At 44.8% G+C, this 19,542-nt stretch overlaps 1 protein-coding gene across 3 annotated transcripts in view; it reads left to right on the forward strand.

The window, feature by feature from the left end:
* Kiaa0319 (KIAA0319 ortholog) overlaps positions 1-19,542 on the forward strand; it is a 59,150-nt gene that overhangs the window by 9,732 nt on the left and 29,876 nt on the right. For all 3 annotated transcript variants that reach the window (XM_013503840.1, XM_005403369.2, XM_005403370.2), the window contains exons 3-9: positions 4,773-5,734; positions 8,695-8,872; positions 13,007-13,105; positions 14,776-14,873; positions 15,899-15,986; positions 16,862-16,954; positions 19,164-19,296. In XM_013503840.1, the coding sequence (XP_013359294.1) occupies positions 4,773-5,734; positions 8,695-8,872; positions 13,007-13,105; positions 14,776-14,873; positions 15,899-15,986; positions 16,862-16,954; positions 19,164-19,296 (1,651 nt within the window). The remainder of the gene's footprint in view (positions 1-4,772; positions 5,735-8,694; positions 8,873-13,006; positions 13,106-14,775; positions 14,874-15,898; positions 15,987-16,861; positions 16,955-19,163; positions 19,297-19,542) is intronic.

Here is a 19,542-nt window from a genome sequence, read left to right on the forward strand (position 1 = left end):
CAGAGCTAAATCCCCAGCCCCAATGTATGGTATATCTTAAAACATTCAATACACAATGCAACATTGCAATCTAGTCTTTCTGCATTCTTTTTTCCTTATTATCTTTCTTTGAACAACTCACTTTACACTGTTGTGTCAACCTTTCCTTTTTTTTCTGTAAGTGGTATAATTTCAAACTCAGGACCTTGCACTTGCCAGGCAGGCGCTTATGCCACTGAGCTATATCCCCGGCCCAATTTCAATAAAATCTCTCGCCACTAAGTGTACTGGTGAAGACATTGATGATGGACACCCTGGCTGGCATTTCGCTATCCTGTGTTTTTCAATTATTTGGTCTATTAGATCTAATCTAAGTTGTAAATGACTTTTTTTTGTTGGAAATGACTTTTTTAACTCCCTTGTTTTGAATAAATAACAAATGAGTTCCATCTTGTTTGGTCCAGAAGGTGCATAAATATTTTATAATCAGATTTTTCCTCACTTTTTGATTACAGGACAGCTTGTTAGCTGTTGGTCAACTCTGTCAACACCACCCATAGAATTATTATAATCACTGACCACTGTTGGAATGTTTTAGTTCTGTTTCTTCACTTAAGTTCTTTCATGTCTGTATTATGAATAGTTGACAAGAAGGAGACATCTTTTTTGTCGTTTCATTTCATAACACAGACTTCTCTCAAGCATGCTCCCATTTCTCCCTGTTTTAGTTTTTTTCTTTTGCACCTCTTTGGCACTTCCTTTCTATCCAGTCTCAGTGCCCCAAATGTGTCCATTCTGTATTGTAATAGAATATCACTGAATTCTGGAGAAGTATACACATTATACCTAATGTACTTACAAGAAGTTGTTATAGATTGTAGCACAAAATTACAGGTTATTTTTCACAAGTAAGCACGAATTAATAAAAGAAAATTACCAGAACTTATTATTAGATTTCACTAGAAACAAACATCAAAGGTGAATACAGTGTTTTAAATAACAAAGTATGCAAAATGTATTCGATGGAAAACAAATAAACGTACGAGTGTATCTCATGTAGACAAGAGTTGATTGGTTATAGTGGCACCCGCCTGAGCAACGCTGGGGATAGTCAGGCTGTAAACAAGTGCACTCAAATGCACTGCCTGAGTGGCGCTCGGGATAAGCTGTTAAATGGTGAAAAGAATTGCAGAGTAGATTTTTCTAGGAAGGTCAGATCCTCTTTTATCCTAAGCCTTTATTTTCATTATATCATTTTGCATATAGTGAACTCCCTCAGTTAACATCCAATCACTTGTGAACCTCGATTCTCACAGTCCCTGCCAGCTGAGCCTGCTTGAGTGTACCAGTGACTGTGAGTAGAGGCGTGGGTTGAGAAGCTGTTTCTGTGTGCAGAGTTTGTCAAAATGCAGTGAAGCCATAACGAGGGCTATCTGACCTCCCAGAGACCCTGTTAGCTCCATCTACACCTGCGGTACCAGCGCTCCCACGGCCATGGCTCAGCCCCTGGGGATGATTCAGAAACACCCCAACTTTGGGAAGCGCTGTTTTAAGGTGAAGCATGGTCCATGTTAGAAAGTTCTGCAGTTGGAAAAGCCCCACTGTGCCCTACCCTACCTCACCCATCCCTCATCACTGTGTAGCGTGCAAGATAAAATGTCCTTTATTTCACGTGTAGTCTCAAAAATATTGCCATTAATGTTTCAGGTGATATCCTTAATGTTTAGACATCCATAAAAAACCCTAATTTCCACTGTTTCATTCCTTCTCGTCCATTTTGTTGGAAATATTGTCCATTACTTCAAAATTTCAATTCCTGAGTTACTGAGTCCCCTTAATGATAATTTGCAATTTACTGCTTCTCTTGGTTACTTTACCCTCCCTTACACTGTATGCAAACTACCCGCCCCAGGGCGGAAAAAGCACTCACACCCATAATCCCAGCATAGGACCGTGGATCAATCATAAACTCTAGAAGCCTGCCCCATGACTGCATGGGGCTTTGGGGGGACACCCAGACACAAATCATAATACTGTTCTTTATCTTTTCTACCTTTGTTGAATGCTAACCAATGCAAACATGGTTCCCAGGAGTTTCGTGATCCAAGAGCTTTCTCTGTTAGGTCTCATAGATTCTAAAGTGGTTATGGCAATTTGGCCCAAAAGAAGATGATTTAGTTGTTAGGAGCCTCCTTCCTTATCATTAAGATCTCTGCTTAAGGTCTGTACAGTAATGCTCCAGTTCATGAATGGTTCTGTTCGTGAACAATTACGTTTGCAAGTAATGCTCCAATTCACGAACGGTTCTGTTCATGAACAATTCTGTTTGCAAGCAGAAGTGCTCAGCAGAATTTTGCTTGTGCTTCCGAACTCCACATCAGGCAACAAACACGACTGCAGCCATCTTCCCTGCATGAACATGAATATTGCCATCTTCCCCAGAATTGTGGAATGAATTAAGTTTATGAACCAAGGTATCACTGTGTATCTAACAGCCCCCATTCAAGTGATTAATTGCAGAATAAAGGGGTGATCTGCCCCAGAGGTGCCCATGGGCTCTGCCTCCAGCCAGCCTGAAAACTGCTCTAAAGTTTGAGTTAAGACTTCCCCCATGGAAAAGCCACATCGCCACCTGTGACGTGTGCCTGCCCCAGGGCCACAGCCTGTCCCCACAGTGATTCATGAGACAGTTTTAAGGTTGCTTCCTGGGCTTGCTGGTGGCTGAGTCCAGAGGTGAAATGGAATGTTTCTCTGAAACGCTTTGTCCAAAAGGAGACGACTGAACTGTTTCTCAGGGCAACAAAAGTGAATCTTGGCATTGAGGTTTGGAAGAAATTTGTAGCTTGAGTCTTCATTGAAAGGCCACCCAGAGATGTAGTGCTGTTTCTAAAAATAATGCAGTGTTTCTGAGAGTTAAGAGGTGGAGATTAGCTATCACCCCGTTCTTCACACTTCCTCATCTCTTAGCTTGGTAAGAGATGCTATTTTGTTGTGTTCAGGTAGAGTGTATTATTTTTTCCACATTTAAGATTGAGCTGTTGTCTAGAAAATAAAAGCCTAAACCTCTTCAGATGATCTTAAGAACTAGATTTGCCTTTCAAAAAAAAGAACTAAAGATGTCATTTCAGTTTAAAGTCTAGCTCATTCATTGGAAAAGATGCATGCATATTGTATTGGATTCTTACTAAATTGTACTAAGTAGGGCTGTGGGCTAGCTCAGTATGGAATATATGCTGGGTACATGCAGGCCCTGGCTTCTGTCCCCAGCACTGATAAATAAATAGGACTAAATAGTCTTTCTTCAGAGTCAGTGTTTGGCATTGATTTATCCAAAAACTTACCCATTACTGTAAACAGTTCCCTTCTGTACTGTGATCTGCGTCCTTGTTTTGGGGCAAAAAAAGATTGAAGCCAACAAAACAGCACACAGCAAGCGATGTTTATAGAAAGAATAAAAGGAAAAGCTCCCTGCACATCAGGGAGGGGTTCCTTAGAGTGGACTTTGTAGATGTTTAAGTCCCTTGGCTTTTTATAGTTTTTGGTAAGGATGAACTTGACAGAAAGCAGGGATGCTTCTGGTTGCAGGTGGGCCTTTGATATCTGGAAAGCAAGCCTCTTCATTTGCACTCCATTCCTCCAGGACTTCTACCATCTGTTTAGGGTCCTTGCATTCCATTAGGCCCTGATAGTCAGTTTGCTTAAATTAATTAATGAACCCTCTGGTGTGTTAACTCACTTAAGACTTTTAGTTTACTTCAGGTTAACTATTCAGGACCTATAGCCTGTCTGCCTAACTTCCTCTGTCTTCTGGCTTCATTACAAGAATGATGTGGAAAGGTAAACATAAGGATGATTCCTGTGTTGCATATAGCCATTTCCATATATGTACAGTTAAAAACAATCTCTAACATCCTCTCCTGTCACAAAGTAGCAGTTATCAGTGGGAACCCCCTCTAGGAAAGAAATCTCTTGGCTTTCTGAGTTGTGCTGTAAAACCTTAATGCAGTGTTTCTCAAGTTATATGTGGTGAAAGACTGATTTTTTTTTCTCCATCCTGTCACAGGCTGATTCTTTTGTAAAACACCAGACAAACAAGAATACAAGAAAAGTGGCTCTGTGCTTGAGTTTCAGGCAATGATAATTACCACAGAGGTTTCCTCAAGTTTTGCAGTGACTGTGGCCTGTTCTAGTATGGACCCTACATCATGTAATGGGCTGTATAGCCTACCATACTTACTAACTAGAAATGTGTACAATTCTTATTTATAATTTAACTAGAACTAGTTGGTTACTGATACGCATTGAAGACACTTGCTTTCTTTTTTGCTCTTTCACTTTCAACTGATCTATTATAAGAACAGCCTGTGAGATGAAAAACAAGAATAACCCAAAGACTTGATGTTGCCCCCCACCTCAAATAACCCTTTGTAACTGAATTTGGTGCAAGGAGCAAAGTATTATAAAGGGTATAAAAACAATATGCATACAGAGAGCAATGTTTCTATTACCTAAGTGGGTGAAATGCCTGGCACAGTGTTTGGATGGGAGAAGGATCTATGGTTATAGGTGGAAGGACAGGGATAAATGAAGGGAAGGATGGCTGGATGGCTGAGTGGGCGGAAGGTAGGAGGGGAGGATCCATGGATGGCTGGGTGGTTTGGTGAATGGCCCATCATAGGAAATGCCAATAGATTTTTGTTTGCAGTGCTGGAGGAAGTGGATGAATTCTTGTTCTTTGGCTGCTCCCTGCCAGGGGCCTCGTCCTCATCACACATTGCCCACCTCGTTTCCAGGTTGTGTGGCTCAGCCCTGCAGTGAGGGCAGGACCTATTCCAATGCCATCATCTCCCCGGACCTGGAGACCATCAGAATCATGCCTGTGCCTCAGACCTTCTCAGTGGGGGACTGCACGGCTGCCTGCTGCGACCTGCCCAGCTGTGACTTGGCCTGGTGGTTCGAGGGGCACTGCCACCTGGTGAGCTGCCCGCAGAAGGAGAGCTGCGTGCCCAAGAGGACGGGGCCCATCCGCTCCTACCTCACCTTTGTGCTGCGGCCCCCAGCCCAGAGGCCGGCGCAGCTGCTGGACTACGGGGAGATGATGCTGAGCAAGGGTGTGCCGTTGGGAGCCTGGGGGGACTCCCCTGAGGACCCCCACAAGGATCTGCCCTTTCTTGGCAGAGGTGGGGGCCTGGAGGGGCCTGCAGACTACACCGATGATGACTACAGAGGGCTGGAGCCGGGCCTCCTGCCCACCAGACTGCCCAGCCTCAGGGGGGATGCCCAGGACTCTGGCTGGGGTGCAGGTGACACCAACACCTCCTTAGGGGATGGCCCCTCAGCCTCGGCATCTGTGGGGGACCACCCAGCATCCACGGAGGACAGTCCCTTGGCCTCGGTATCTGCAGGGGACCAGCCAGCACCCACAGGGGACGGCCCAGCATTTGCGGGGGACAGTGCCTCAGCCTCAGAATCTGTGGGGGACCGCCTGGGATCACCTAGGGACAGTCCCAAGGCATCTGCATCCCCAGTGGATGGTCCAGTGGCCTCAGGATCCACAGAAGAGAGGCCACAGGACCCTGAGCTCAGTCCTCACACCCCACAGCGCCCCACGCTGAGCGAGGCTGCTTGGCCCACCGCCTCCATACCCTCTCCGTTCTCCTCTGCAGCTGCTCTGTCCACATCCCCTGGACAGGCCCCAGACAAAGACGAGGCTTCTCAGCCCCAGGCACCATCCCTCAGCAGCCCTGGGGCACAGGTGAGTGTTCAGGATGACACTTCCCTCCCCAGCATAGACAGCTGTGGGTCACGGGCCTCTGCCAACCCCAGAGGAGGTGAACACAGCTCAAGGATCCAGAGGCCTTGGATATTGACCAAGCAGGTGCTTCAGGTGACTGGAAACTCAGGCCCAATTTGTAGGAGGGCTGAGATCCTAAGGAAGGAATGCAAGCTTTACGAAGGTCAGGTGGAAAGAGAATGGAAGGCACGCCTGTGCTGTGCACCTCCAGTCCCAACTACTTGGAGGCTGAGGCAGGAGGACGGCTTGAGTCTGGGAGAGGGTTCAAGGCCAGCCTGGGCAACAGCGAAACCTTGACTCAAAAAAGGGGAGAGGCCTGGGAATGTCCTCCAGTAGTAGAGCAACTTAGTGAGACCCAGTCTCAAAAACAAAAAGAGCTGGAGATGTAGCTCAGTAGTGGAGTGCCCCTGAATTTGAGCTCCAGTACCACACACACACATCATCATAATTATCATCATTATCATCATCATCGTCATCATAAATAGAAACAAGAAGTAGGAAAGGAGATGTGGTTCAGTACTAGCCTTGCATGTATGAGTCCCGGGTTTCCTCAGCACCCCAAAAACTAAAAATAAAAATCAAAAAACAAGTATGTGTTAAGAGTACAGAGAAATCAGAACCCTCACCCTCTGCTAGTGGGAATGTACAGTGGTACAGCCGCACTGCGACATGGTCTTCTAGCTCAAAATTTTACGTGTAGTTACTGAGTGACCCAGCAACTCCACCTGTAGGCATTTACTCTAGAGAAATAAAAACATCTGTCCGTACCAAAGCTGTTACAGGAATGTTCACAGCAGCATTATTCAAGTAATGGTGCCATGAAACAGGACATCTAAGAAAGATAAATTGCTTGTACAGGATAAAGAACATTTTTTGCCCCTGTATTTGCCGGGGAACAGGACAAGGCAGCTCTACGTAAAATGGGTTGTTCAAGAGCAGAGAAAGGACAGGAAGAGCCATTTGAGTCTTTTGTTGACTGGGCTCAGCCTAGCACACGGCTGGCGTGGGGAACTGCGGTGCTCAGTGGAGCATGCAGAGAATGTTTCCTTTCCTGGCCCGTGTCCTAAAGCGCCTGCACCCAAGTAATGAAGCACAGAGTTCTGGACAGATGGCCTGACAGCGGAGCTAAGAATTAGAGACTCAGTGTTTGGGAAAGCAGATGTCTTAGAAGGGAGTAGGGAGCTGGGGATTTAGCTCAGCGGCACAGTGCCTGCCTGGCAAGCGTGAGATTGTGAGTTCGATTCCTGGTACCAACAAAAACAAAATAGTTGTAGAAGGGAGTAGGGTACAGTTTTCTGCGCTCTCAGCCATTTCCTGGTGGTTTTGTGACCCTGACCCACGCTGCCTTGATTTTCCTGGACTTTCCTATGCCTTGATTTCCTATGGACTTCCATTCTTTTGTGCATGTGTTTGCTGTGGGCTGGAAACAGAACCTACGCCTTGTACATGCTAGGCAGCTGCTCTACACAGAGCTGCACTGCAGCTTCTTTATTCTTTATTTCAACTTGAAGGTGATTTTTCAGGTACGACACACTGGGGGGAATAGAAGTCCAGCTCACCCGAGGGACTTTGAGAGGCCTCACAGTGATGTTCTCTACATACTTCCTCTGCAGCCCGGCCAGCAGCAGTTCTGAAGTTCCTTCTCTTCTAGCGAGCGGAGGCCTAATGAGCAGACTCATCTGCTAGAGCTCCCTTCACAAATCGTATGCCCCAAAGCTCCATGAAATCGATCAGTTTAAAGCTGCAGCAGACCTAGCCTCTTGGTCAGTTGATTTCTCTAGTTTGATCAATGGGCCTTAATTGTAAACCTTTGTCTCTTTTCATATCTTGGTTCCCGGAATTTTGTTGCAGGAGGTTTCGTCAGCTGCCTAGTAACTCCCTGCAGCGCCGAGGCTTTCTGGTTCATGTTAGCAGTGGTATCTGTCCAGCTGCAGAAAAAGTGCCCGTCATACTTGGCACCTTCAGTCTTCTCAGCCACAGAGAAAAAGAGCTGTGTTTTCCATAAACACCAGTGGTGCCTCGCCAGTTTACATTGCAGCTTTGCTTTCTCTGGGTTCCTCGCTATTTATGTCCTTAGTGGGCTCATGTATTTTTAGTCTCTTAAGAGTTTCCCTGTCTGGCCCAACCCAGTCACTGGCTATTGAGGCTTGGAAGAGTACTTTATGAACATATTGTACAACTTTCCCTCCAACACATAGTATTTAATTTAAAACCTTAACTTGAGTAACTTCAAATGGTGCCTCATAGGCTAGAAGTCTGTGATTAGGGTGCCGCAGGGCCAGGTTCCTGGTGAGTGCCCGCCTCTTGGTTTTGCAGGAAGTCATCAGCTGCTGTGTCCTCTGGAGATAGGGGCACTGGCAGCCCTCAGGCCTCTGCACATAAGGGCACTGATGCCATTGGTGAGGGGCCCCCCAAGTGAGGGTTAGGACTTCTACAGGTGAATTTGGGGGGTAACACAAAGTTTCAGCCCATTGCACTGATTAGTTCAGGGGCCACTACAATTATTTTTTCTTCATTTTGAAATATGTGTTCACTTGTACTAGTCCAGTCCACAGTTGCCTTATATTTTTAATACATGGCAGAGAGAATTTTGGGTTGAGTTGAGACAGGGTCTTGCTATATACTTCCAGCTGGCCTTGAACTCACTGTGTAGCCTATGCTGGCCTCAAACTTGCAGCAATCCTCCTGCTGCAACCCCTGGAGTGCTGGGATTACAGGTGTGCACCACCACACCCGCTTGGCAGAGAGAATATGTAGGGTCTAGTTCCAGGGCTTCGCAGTATTAATCATGGTTTTTCACATTTTACTCTTATTTATTTATTTTTAATTTTTAAAAATTATTTATTTATTTATTTGTATGTTGCTCGAAGAGGTCATTGCTTTTTTTCCATAACAGTTTATCCCTGTAATTGACCTCATAGGTTCTGATGCCTTCTCAAAGTCCTCCTGACAGCCTGGAGTTCACCCCAGCCATGGTGGAGAAAAGCTCAATTCTCACCGTCACCGAGTGGAGCCCAGGGCTCAGCACCCCAACACTTCCCACCGTCACTGACTCCCCTGGGGGCTCCCCTTCTGAGCACTCTGTATCTCCCAAGACAGGTAACTTCTGGGCATCTGCCTTATGCCAGAAACATGCTGTGTCCTGGGCATAAAAGATGAGCCAGGCATTGTCTTTCCCTCAGTGCCTCGAAGGCCCAGGACAGGAGACTGACAGGTACATGGACGATATGATGCTTCCCTTGCCTGGGGAGGGAGAGAAACTGAGGGAGATGAGCAGGACCTTGAATCCGGAGCAGCTCTTAAGGCCTCTCATCCTGTCAGGACACCAGTCTTACAGGGGTTGTTTTTATCCCCTGCCTCCCATTCATTGCCTGTGCAAGACAACAGACGTTAAAGAGCTCCTGTGACATTCTAGGTGACCTGGAAGGAGGCCGTTATGCCCAGAACTGGTCATGTGAGTGTAAAGGGAAGCGCAGCGTATGAACTTAGCTGGGCAAGATTCTGAAAAGTCATGTATCTTGTGTATCTTGTGCTAAGGAATATGTGTTTTATTGGATAAGTATAGAGAATACCTGAATGATCTTAAGCAGGAAAACAAAATGAACAGATTTGTATGAGGAAAATAGCATGGAGTTGACCAGAGGTAGTAAGACTCATTAAAAGCCTATATTGAAGTGGCAGTCCCAGCACTCTGGAAAGCTGAGGCAGGAGGATCACAAGTTTGAGCCCAACCTGGAAAACTTGGTGAGTTGGTGAGACCCTCTCTCAAAAGACAAACTAGAAACTGTGAAGGCCCTGGGTTCAATCCCCAGTACCACAAACAAAACAAAACAAAAATCAGCTCAAAATAATCCTTATGCCATAAGGCCTATTTGTGGTAGCAGTGTGTCTCCTGAAGTCATATTTTAGAGTGACATAATTTGGTTCTGTATAGTTCCAAAGAGAAAAGATTGGTCCGAGTGCCCTTCATTACATAGGCTCATACACAGCTCTCTCTACATAGAGGTGAGAAATGAAAAGCTTTAATTAGATTTTCTAGTTGTGTAATCTAAGTTATTAGATTACACAAGATCATGTTTTCTAAGCTTTCCTGTGGATAGTATTACTGGACCCTGGTCCATCTGCTCACCACTCAGGAGCCGATGCTTGGAGGTGAAAGTTGGAAGGAAATCAGGTTTACTCAAGGGCTGGCATTGTGAGGCTATGGGAGGGGACCTATCGACCCCCCCACCCCCCATGAGACCGTCTGAGGGAGCTAAGGAGTGTAAAAGAGCTTCTATAGGGAGAGAAAGGAGGTACACGGGCAGTGGGCAGGAAGACTGTGTGCTTAGTGAGGTTGTCTTCCAAAGCTTGCGTGTCCCCTTCTTTCCCCTCTGGCTGGAACATCATAATGGGCCTTCACCTTCTGGGCCTTGTTCCTGTAATTCTTTTTTTTTTTTTTTTTTCCTTAGGACAAACATAATGAAAAGTATATTTACTCAAGTCACATGATACGAACTTACTTTAAATCTGCTTTAGAAATAAAACCTTGGCTTATATTAGGAAGGATGCTTTGAAGATTGTTACAATAGGGCAATCACAGAAAGTCTTCTTTCTGTCACCTATGATAAAATACTTATTAAATTTTAGTCATGATTTTCTGGTGTCACCGATTCCTCTATTAAGTTTCCACGATTGTCAATTGCAGATGTAAACATTTAAAAGTAGAAAAATTCTATGTCAAATTTTGACACTTTTGCTTTGAAAATTCAAGATGGATATGTCATGTAGAAACAAATGGGGCACAAAACATCCCAGATTTATGTACTGATGGGAAGATGATGAAGGGCTTTCAAACTAATGCTGACATCACTTAGTCATAGCTAAATGTTAAGACTGTAGCACAGCTGTGTTATTAGTACACAGGAATTCCCCAGAAAAGAAAGAGAAAATCTTGGGAGTTTTGTGTGTAGATTCGGGGTTTTCCAGTAAGGAAACCATTCCAACATTGTGGTAAGTTTAAGTGATTAGGGATCACTGTAGAATTGGAATATATTTAGAACTGTGTTCCTATAATTTTTTAGACAAACACATTACCCTTCTGGAAGTTAAACCTCATAGCAGTGCGCAGGCTTTGAGCAGGAGTCACGGATGAGGAGGGATGTCGTACTTCAGATACAGTCTGAAGACTGCCAGGGTTTAACTCACATCCGGGGTCGGGGTGGCTGCAGCCCATTTCAAAGGTTCAGCTGTGGATGTGTCTGAGATCTAATCACCAGTGCCCTCCCTACCCCATTTTAAGTGCCTTACCTAATTTTTCCTTTTTATTTATTTTGATCCTGAGCTTCAGGAAAGACAAGGATAATGGTAGAAGGGAAGCTCTGTAATGTATGGAAAAAGAAACTGGCCTTGGAATTAGGTTCCTTGGGTTCTGTCAATAGCTGCGGTCAGCAGGAAATGACAACTCTGCTTTAAAGGAAATTAAAAATAAATAAAGGAAGTAAGAAAATATTTTATTCTCAGCCAAATACGAGTGGCCCAGAAACCCAGATTCACATTACCTTGAATGATGTGTTCCTCTGAGAAAGAGGCTGCACGAGCTTTTATAGTCAAAGAACAGTCATAGGTCAACACATTTAGCAAACACATTGGTGGGCTCAGATGTCTTGTAGTAGCATTGTTAGCTTAGGATCGGAGGAGGCTACAGGTATGCTTAAGTTTAGGCACATATTCCAAGAGATTCACCTCATACTGAAGAGACTGTAAGTCAGATACAAAAACTGAAGTAACTGGGTATTTTTCTAGAGGGCCTAAGACAGCCCAAGGTAATTTTGGCTCTGAACATACCACGTTCTGTCTCCAGTGTCATGATGTCCTACTAGGTGGAGGCTAAATAGTCTTCAGGATCTGTCGTATAGATGAGTGTTTTTCAGACAACTCCAGCTTCTCACACTGCGTGAGGGTAGGAGGAGCAGACGAACCCATTATTTTGAGGCCTTTGGAACAGTGTCTGGCACAGTTCAGTGTGAACTGTAAGGGTTCATTGAAATAAATGCATTTAAATTAAGTACTGGTGCGCCTACTCTTAACTGTCCATATAGCCTCGGACAACTTACTTTGCCTCTCCAGGGCTCAGTTTCTTTCCTTTCTCGGTCAGCACTGCTGACTTTCAGGGCCTGAGTCAGGATGACGGGAGGGAGGAGCACCCGAGCTCCTCTGCCGCTGACCCGGGGACACTGGCAGGCTGAGGTCATGGGTGAGGCGAGTTTGCTGGAGAAACTGTGCCTCCAGTAGCACCATGCTTCTCAGGCTCCTGGAGATCACTCAGCTTTGTTGTTGATTTTTTAAAAAAATCTTTGCTTTTCTATACCTGAGATGTTGGTAGTTTTACAAGTGAAACTAATGTCTGCTTGAGCCAAGCCTTTAGACCCATAGTATGACTGTACGGTATAATCCTCATTATAAAGCATTGTTCCCTATGCTGAGTTAGTGGATGAGTGCTTTTGATGTCATCAGCAACCTTCTGCTTGAGTTAGAATAGCCTTTCCACGTTGATGTCCTCTGGATTTTCTCCTGGAAAGCTTGTAAGAGTAAGCCCATTAGCAGTCATTCATGAGGTTACCGTCAGAACTGAGTGGTGTGTGACTAATGACACAGAAACACTAACGACAATACTCAGTCTTTTTATAGCTAAGGAGGGCACATAGCTGGGTGTGGTGGTGTATACTTGTGATCCCAGCCCTCTGGAAGGCTAAAGGTATGAGGACCGTAAGTTGGAGCCTACGTAAGTTGGGTAACTTAGTGACTTAGTGAGATCATGTCTTTAAAAATTAATTAATTAAAATAAAAAAGGGTTGGGGATGCATCTCAGTGTGAAGGCCCTGGGTTCAATCCCTGGTACTACCAAAAAATAGATAAAGAAGGAGGAAATCTGGTAGCGAGAGAGAATACATCCAATCCGTAGTGCCTTCCTGTTTTGTGAAACTCTCATTGCCCCACACAGTTTGAGCCCTCACTGTCTTCTCAGAGGCAGCTCCTGTTGATGGTTTAAAGGTACAGAGTCTCTTGCAGCACAGTATAGGGCACGCTCAGCTACCAACCAGAGGCAGAAGTGTCGCAGATAAAATGATACGAAGAATGATTACAAAAACATACAGTTGCATGTTTTGTACATTCCTAAAACAGATCTGCTGTGGGACAGGAGATAAACCACCGCATTACCTAATGGCATGTGTTGCTTTGATTCACCTGTAGCCCAGTTGCTGTTGGTGTCTGCTGGAGATAACCTCTTTCTCACCTTACCCCATGACTCCGTGGAGCTGAAGGCGTTGGTTGTGCCAGCGCCCCCTGCAGGTCAGAGCTTGCCTTCCCTTGGGGACTGCCAGAGTCTGTAGGGCTGGGGTGTCTTCCAGCACTGTCTTTACAGATTCTTTTTAATACTGAATCATATCCACAACATTCGGTGACATTGCAAACCAAGGATCTGGGGTGGAAAACAAGGCTTCATGACCATGGGCACTGAAGCTCACTGAGAGTTTTAAAAGGAGGGAGAGCCCAGGGAATTAAATGTGGAGCATGTCCTCACACTGGTCAGGATGGAGAGTCAGTGAGTTCTGGTGTTACAAAGTAGTGTTCTGTTAGACCAGGAGAGGTTGTCACAGACCAGGTCCCAGTGTGCAGTGACCCAGAGAGCCTGAGGTTTTCAGTGGGAGGACAGAGAGGTGGCCCGCGTCACAGGTGTCTTGTGGATGTGTGGTATCAGAATAAGACACATCCACAGTGCCTTTTCTTCCTGTCTGCTTTCCTGTTCGGTGACTGTCTGACCTATCCCTGTGGCCTGTCAAGTGCACTCTGAAGATATTTGACTATATCTCCTTTTTTCCTCACATTTTTTTATTAATATACATAGGTTATGCAGATGAATGGGTTTTATTTTGGCAGATTTGTACATGCATACAACATACTTCACCCTCCCCCCCTTTTAGGTGTTTTTTTTGTTCAATGTATATGATATATTTTGATTATATTCCTGCCCCCTCCACTACCCACCCTGACACCCCACTTCTTCCCCTTTCCTCCTGTCTTGTCTAATCATGGTTTCCCTTATACTTTCCTGTCATCTTTTTTAGAGTCTACAAGTGACGTTTGCCTAAGTTTGACTTATTTTGTTCAACATGAAAATTTCCATATCCATCCATTTTTCTACAAATGACAACATTTTGTCCTTGTTTTTGGGCTGAATAATGCCTTGCTGTGTATATATGCCACATTCCTTTATTCATCTTTCTCCTTATCACACCACATATCGGTCAAAATTTTGTAAACAGAGATAATAGTTGACTTTGCGTTTTAATCATCTGAAATGAGGCACCTCATATTTACTACTTCCTGAAGGTGGGAGACAGCTTTGGCTTAACATAGAGATGCTTAATTTATTTCTGTGTCCTTAAGCCCCTACAGAGATCGAGTGAGTTGACGTCTCTTTGCCTTTTATTAAAAGGACAAGAATTACAGTTTTACAGTGATATTGTTAAACTTATTTGGATAGTCAGGTATAGCACCCTGGAAACGAAGTCATTGAGTGCTAACAGTGAGATTTGGGAGGGTTTGCATATTTTCTACATTTTGTGTTAGTCGTATGTTTTTAGAATAAAAATAAATGTTACTTTAAAAAGACGTGGGGGGCCGGGGATATAGCTCAGCGGCACAAGCGCCTGCCTGGCAAGCGCAAGGTCCTGAGTTCGATTCCCAGTACCAAAAAAAGAAAAAGAAAGACATGTGAACTTTTATTCACTACTTGGGTAGTGGGCAAAAGGGGAATTTAGTAGATCTAAGCAGTGGTGGTGAACCTGTGGTACATATGCCACAGCCATCTCTTTGTTGAAAGCTCTAAAAGGTTCGCCATCACTCATTTAAGGTCGTCAGTACTGCTGAGTGTAAAGCTACCATCTACGTTCCCTCTGCCCAGGCTATGAAGTGGCCTCTCAGAATTGTAACTCCTCATATTTCTGATTTGCGCTCAGATACAACCTACAACTATGAATGGAGCTTGATAAGCCACCCTGTGGACTACCAAGATGAACTCAAGCCAAGAAACACACAGACTCTTCACCTGTCTCGTGTAAGTGCCTGGGGTGCATTGTACTTGACAGCACACCACAGAATCCAGTTAACATTCTTAGCTGCTGAACCCAGAATTCACTCTTATGATTAAGAGCAAAAGAAGAAGCTGGGTGTGGTAGTGCGTACCTGCAGTCCAAGCTACTTGGAAAACTGAGGCAGGAGGAAGCCCTGGAGTTAGAGGCAGTTTGACAACATAGTGGGACCCTGTGTCAAAAAGAAGTGACAGGAGGACATAAATAAAGTTGCAAGCATGTAAGTAGACAGGCAGATGGTTAAATACAGAGGCTTTTGGATAGCTTTTCTTCATTCAAGTTAGCTGGGTGCCCAGCCCTCTCTGTTCTTGTGATCTTTGCAGTATTAGCAACATTCTGCTTATTTCTCTTTCCAGTCAGGCATATTTCTCAAAGTTGCCCACAATTCCATTCCAGTTTACCTGTGCTTTGGTGGCCAGATGCTGCTCCCAGAGAAAAGTACCTCATAAGAAGAAACATACCCTCTTCCTGGCCCATACAGAGAAATAAACAGGCCCTGCTGCTTGAGCCCTGGTTTCCTATCCAATGACTACGCTGTCTTCTTCTCCTGAGACTCCCCATGTCACTGGGCTGCTATTGTCAGAGTGTGCTGCTGACCAGCTTACCAGAGCTGTGGAGCAGAAATGTATGATTCCAGGTTGGGGAAGTAGCTCAGTGGTAGAGCACTTGCCTAGCAATTGCAAGGCCCTGGGTTTGATCTCCAGAACTGAAAACAAAACAAAACAAAAACAAAAGCAGACTTGGCCTCTATATATGTTTGTGACCATATGGGAACTACTAAAATATCTGTCACTAAGCTAAGGCGTGGCCTGTCTCAGTGACCTTTAGTGTTCTGGTGTGAAGGCCTCAAACATGTGGCAGCCCATAGACAGCTGTAAACAGGACTTTTTCCTGAGCCCTTGTTGTGCTGATGTGGGAATTGAGGCTTCTGGGTATGAGGTCTACCATGTCTTTTGCACACTCACCTGAGTAATTTTTCCCTGGGTTGCAGTTGTCAGCAGGAGTTTATGCCTTCAAAGTCACCGTTTCTAGTGACAACGCCTTTGGAGAAGGATTTGTCAACGTCACTGTTAAGCCCGGTGAGTTAGTGAGAGAACAGTTTCTTGTTGCTCAGGTGATCTTAACTTTTGGCATCTGAATGACACAGTTAATATATTTCATTTTTATCTTAGGTTCCACTGTAGAGAAAACATGGAAGGGTCATATTTTTTATTTTTTTTTCCTACTTTCTGTATAATGCCTGGTACTTGTTTAACATGGCTATTCTAGTCTACAAGGTAGCTGCTTGCTGAACTGGGTGGTGACCAATTATACCTTAGCCTTCTTTGCCTGATGCTTAGTCTGGCCTCTTGATTCAGTTTAAGAGCATGAGAATTTCACACATAGTCATGTGGGCCACCATGGGCTTTGCAGCCCATCACTGCCCGCAGATCAGTGAGTTCATGTGAATTAGGAACAGGCTGCAGTGGGCACAGCCCTGGCTGCATGGCAGGTTTGAGGCCTGCACACTGGGCCGTGACATGAGCCGCCCTCCCATCTCTGCTACCCTTGGAGGCTCAGCCTGTGCACTGACCCTGTGCCTCCTCAGAGCTGGGTCCTTCCTACCTTTACCTGGGGGGACAGTGGCTGTCCCCTCGCACATTCAGCCTGGTTATCATCAATGTGAAGCATGGTGGTGGCTGTGGGCACCTTCAGTCAAAGATTGGAGACCCAGCTCGTCACAGGAGCTGAGGCTGTCATCGAATCTCCTTTTCCTGGTCTTACACAGAAAGGTGAGCCCAAAGTCACCCTTGGATCATTGGCAGGAAGCAAAGGGTTTCCAGAGTCCAGGCCTGTGGGATAGACTCCTTGACAGGATGTTCGTAATCGTTCTGCAGAAAGCAAATGATCTGCTTAGTTATTGACAGAGGTACACGGCCTGGGCTTAGCCACTGTCCTTTTTTCTGTCACACAGCTGGAAGAGACAACCTGCCACCCGTAGCTGTTGTTTATCCACAAGCACAAGAGCTCACTCTGCCTTTGACGTTGGCCCTCCTCGACGGCAGCCGTGAGTATCCCCAGATGCTTGGGGTCTTCCCTGGACCTATGCTGCAAGGTTTAAGGGTTGGTCTGCCTCAGGGTGCGGGAACTTGCAGGCTAAGTTGCTGATCAATCACTATCTTCTTTAGTTTTGCCTCTTAGAGGTCTTCAGTTTCTCCCCTCTGCTTCTATATCTTGTACCTGCTTGCCCTTTAGTTACCTATCCTTCATTTATACTAAGATGTTCTTTAGGGTTCAGCTGTTTGATATGAAATTAAAATAATTGTTGGAGTGTTTTCTTTGGATGTTTGTGACATATGTAACTAGCAGTTTTCACTTTAAACAACTCTCTGTGGGTTTGCCTTTGTGGATGTAGGTCATGTTTCATTTGCTAATTTAATTCAGAGTTCGTTCCCTCTAGCAGTGGGTGTGTGTGTTACACGGCTGCCAGTGAGAACAGACTTTAAACACATCCTGTGCTTGACCTGGTTCACCAGTACCCTGTGTACTCTGTACCTGCATGTTTTGCGCACCCAAACACAAAGCTAATGGCGAATCTTGTGTAAGTTAAGAGTAGGTGTCCTAGTTACTTTCTTCTCACTGCTGAGACAAAATACCTCACACCCAAAGTTAAGGAAGGAAAGGTTTACTTAGCTCACAGTGTGTGGAGGCTTCAGTCTGTAATCAGCTCGCTCCAAGGTGGGGTGGCATGGTGAGGGGCAACAGCTCAAGGTGGCAGAAGACAGCAGAAGCAGGAAGAGCAAAAAGGGAGGAGAGCAAGCCTCTTTCCCTCCCTTATATGGTAAGCAGGCTACCTGCCCGCCCCCAGGAGGGTGTAGCACTCACACTATCTCTGGGCCCTCCTCATGCATAGGCTGAAGATGTTTACAAAGTGAGGATCCTGGCCCCCTGCTGAGTTACTTAAACTTCTAAACTGCTCAAATTGACACAATGAACAACATCCTAGAGTGGTAAGGGCATGTCCTCCAGGGTGGCCTAGGATGTAGAACTGCAGAGTCACTTAGTTAAGCTTCTAGACTTCTCAAGTTGACACAATGTATCAACCATTAAAGTAGATGTTCTGGTTGTTGGGAGGAAGGTGCTCTGCCAGCTGGCAAGATGTAGGGCACCACATCCACCTGTCCATGTGTACCTGTTCAGTGTATTTAAAATAAAGCGTATTTTCTTTAGAAATATTTACATGACAGAAAGCATTTTGATGAGCTCAGTATGGCTTAGTTACAAGACTTAGTTACTTGGGACTGCAAATCTGTCACATGAACTTGTTCCTTCCTTCAACAACTTCGATGCCACTGGGTCCCTTCCAGGACTGCAGTTCTATGACTCTGCATGAAACATTTTGTTCTTTCAAGTGGGAAATTGTCATGCAGGATACAGCTCTCTCTGGGTTTACACCTTAACAGTTAATGCAGTAAAAGGCAGCTTTTTACATCCCTGGGAACCTGTCGGTTTAGATGCCTATGTGAAATTGCGAGCAGGGTATCACACGCTGTGGTTGAAGCAGCATTTCAGTGCGCTCCACTCTGTTCACTCCTGGTTTTTAAAAAGCAACAGCGCTTGTCACTGTGCCTCTGAAATACTCAACTGAGTGGGAACCACCTCACTCAGATTTGGTGCAGATCCAGTAGAAAAAGAGTCCTGGTAATGTGGGGAGTTGGAAAACATCTCCCTCTTTCCATTATATAATATACGCTTGCCATCTGTGCAAGTGTATAATTCATATAAAAATGAAATTAACTGCAGATATTCCTCATTTAATACCTTACCTGTTTAACTACTGTTGAACTTATGACTGAGACATGCTATTTGGACCTACAACTCATCTTTTTATTTGTACAGTTCCGTACATCTTGTTTATAAAGCCTCAATATCTTTTTTTTTTTATATAGTATACCTTCTTTATACAGTACTGTCATTTTTGTGGTCATACTATGCAGTACAGTAATTTTATGTTCTATTTTACATTACAGTAATGCATGTAAGAGTTATGTAAATAAAAGCAAAGTTATCAGGCTGGAGTTTCCCTGACTATTTCTTCGTTCTGAATATTGTACCTTACATACTTACACAAATCCCAATTTAGCGACCAATTCAGTGAATGACCTAGTGGCAAGGACAGAAGTCAGTGCTTAAATGAGGAGCGTCTGTATGCAATAAATACAGTTTGTTTTTCTCTTCTTGTGTTTCATTCTAGTTCTTATCTGTTAATCTTGTAGAAAGTACAGATGATACTGAAATAGTGAGCTACCACTGGGAAGAAGTTAGCGGGCCCTTCTTAGAAGAGAAGACCTCTGCTGATTCCCCCGTCTTATACTTGTCTCACCTCGTTCCTGGTAACTATACTTTCAGGCAAGTGGGCCCCGCTTTGATGTGATTTCCACTGCTTATGTTTTGACCACTGGCTTAACTTGATGTTCTGAAAGGGCTGTTTTTCGTTTGGATCAAGACGCAAGGTTGATTTGGTTTCTTGGGGAGGGGGTGGGATAGCTGCCTGTGTAGACTGATTATCTTCATCAATTCACATGAAAAGTACCTGTTTCCTGGTTGGAGATGTCGGGAATAGTACAGGCATAGCCTCTTCTTGGTCTGTTGAGT

This window comes from Chinchilla lanigera, unplaced genomic scaffold (assembly GCF_000276665.1).
Source record: "Chinchilla lanigera isolate Chin_1 unplaced genomic scaffold, ChiLan1.0 scaffold00082, whole genome shotgun sequence".
In the NCBI taxonomy this organism is placed as follows: Eukaryota; Metazoa; Chordata; class Mammalia; order Rodentia; family Chinchillidae; genus Chinchilla; species Chinchilla lanigera.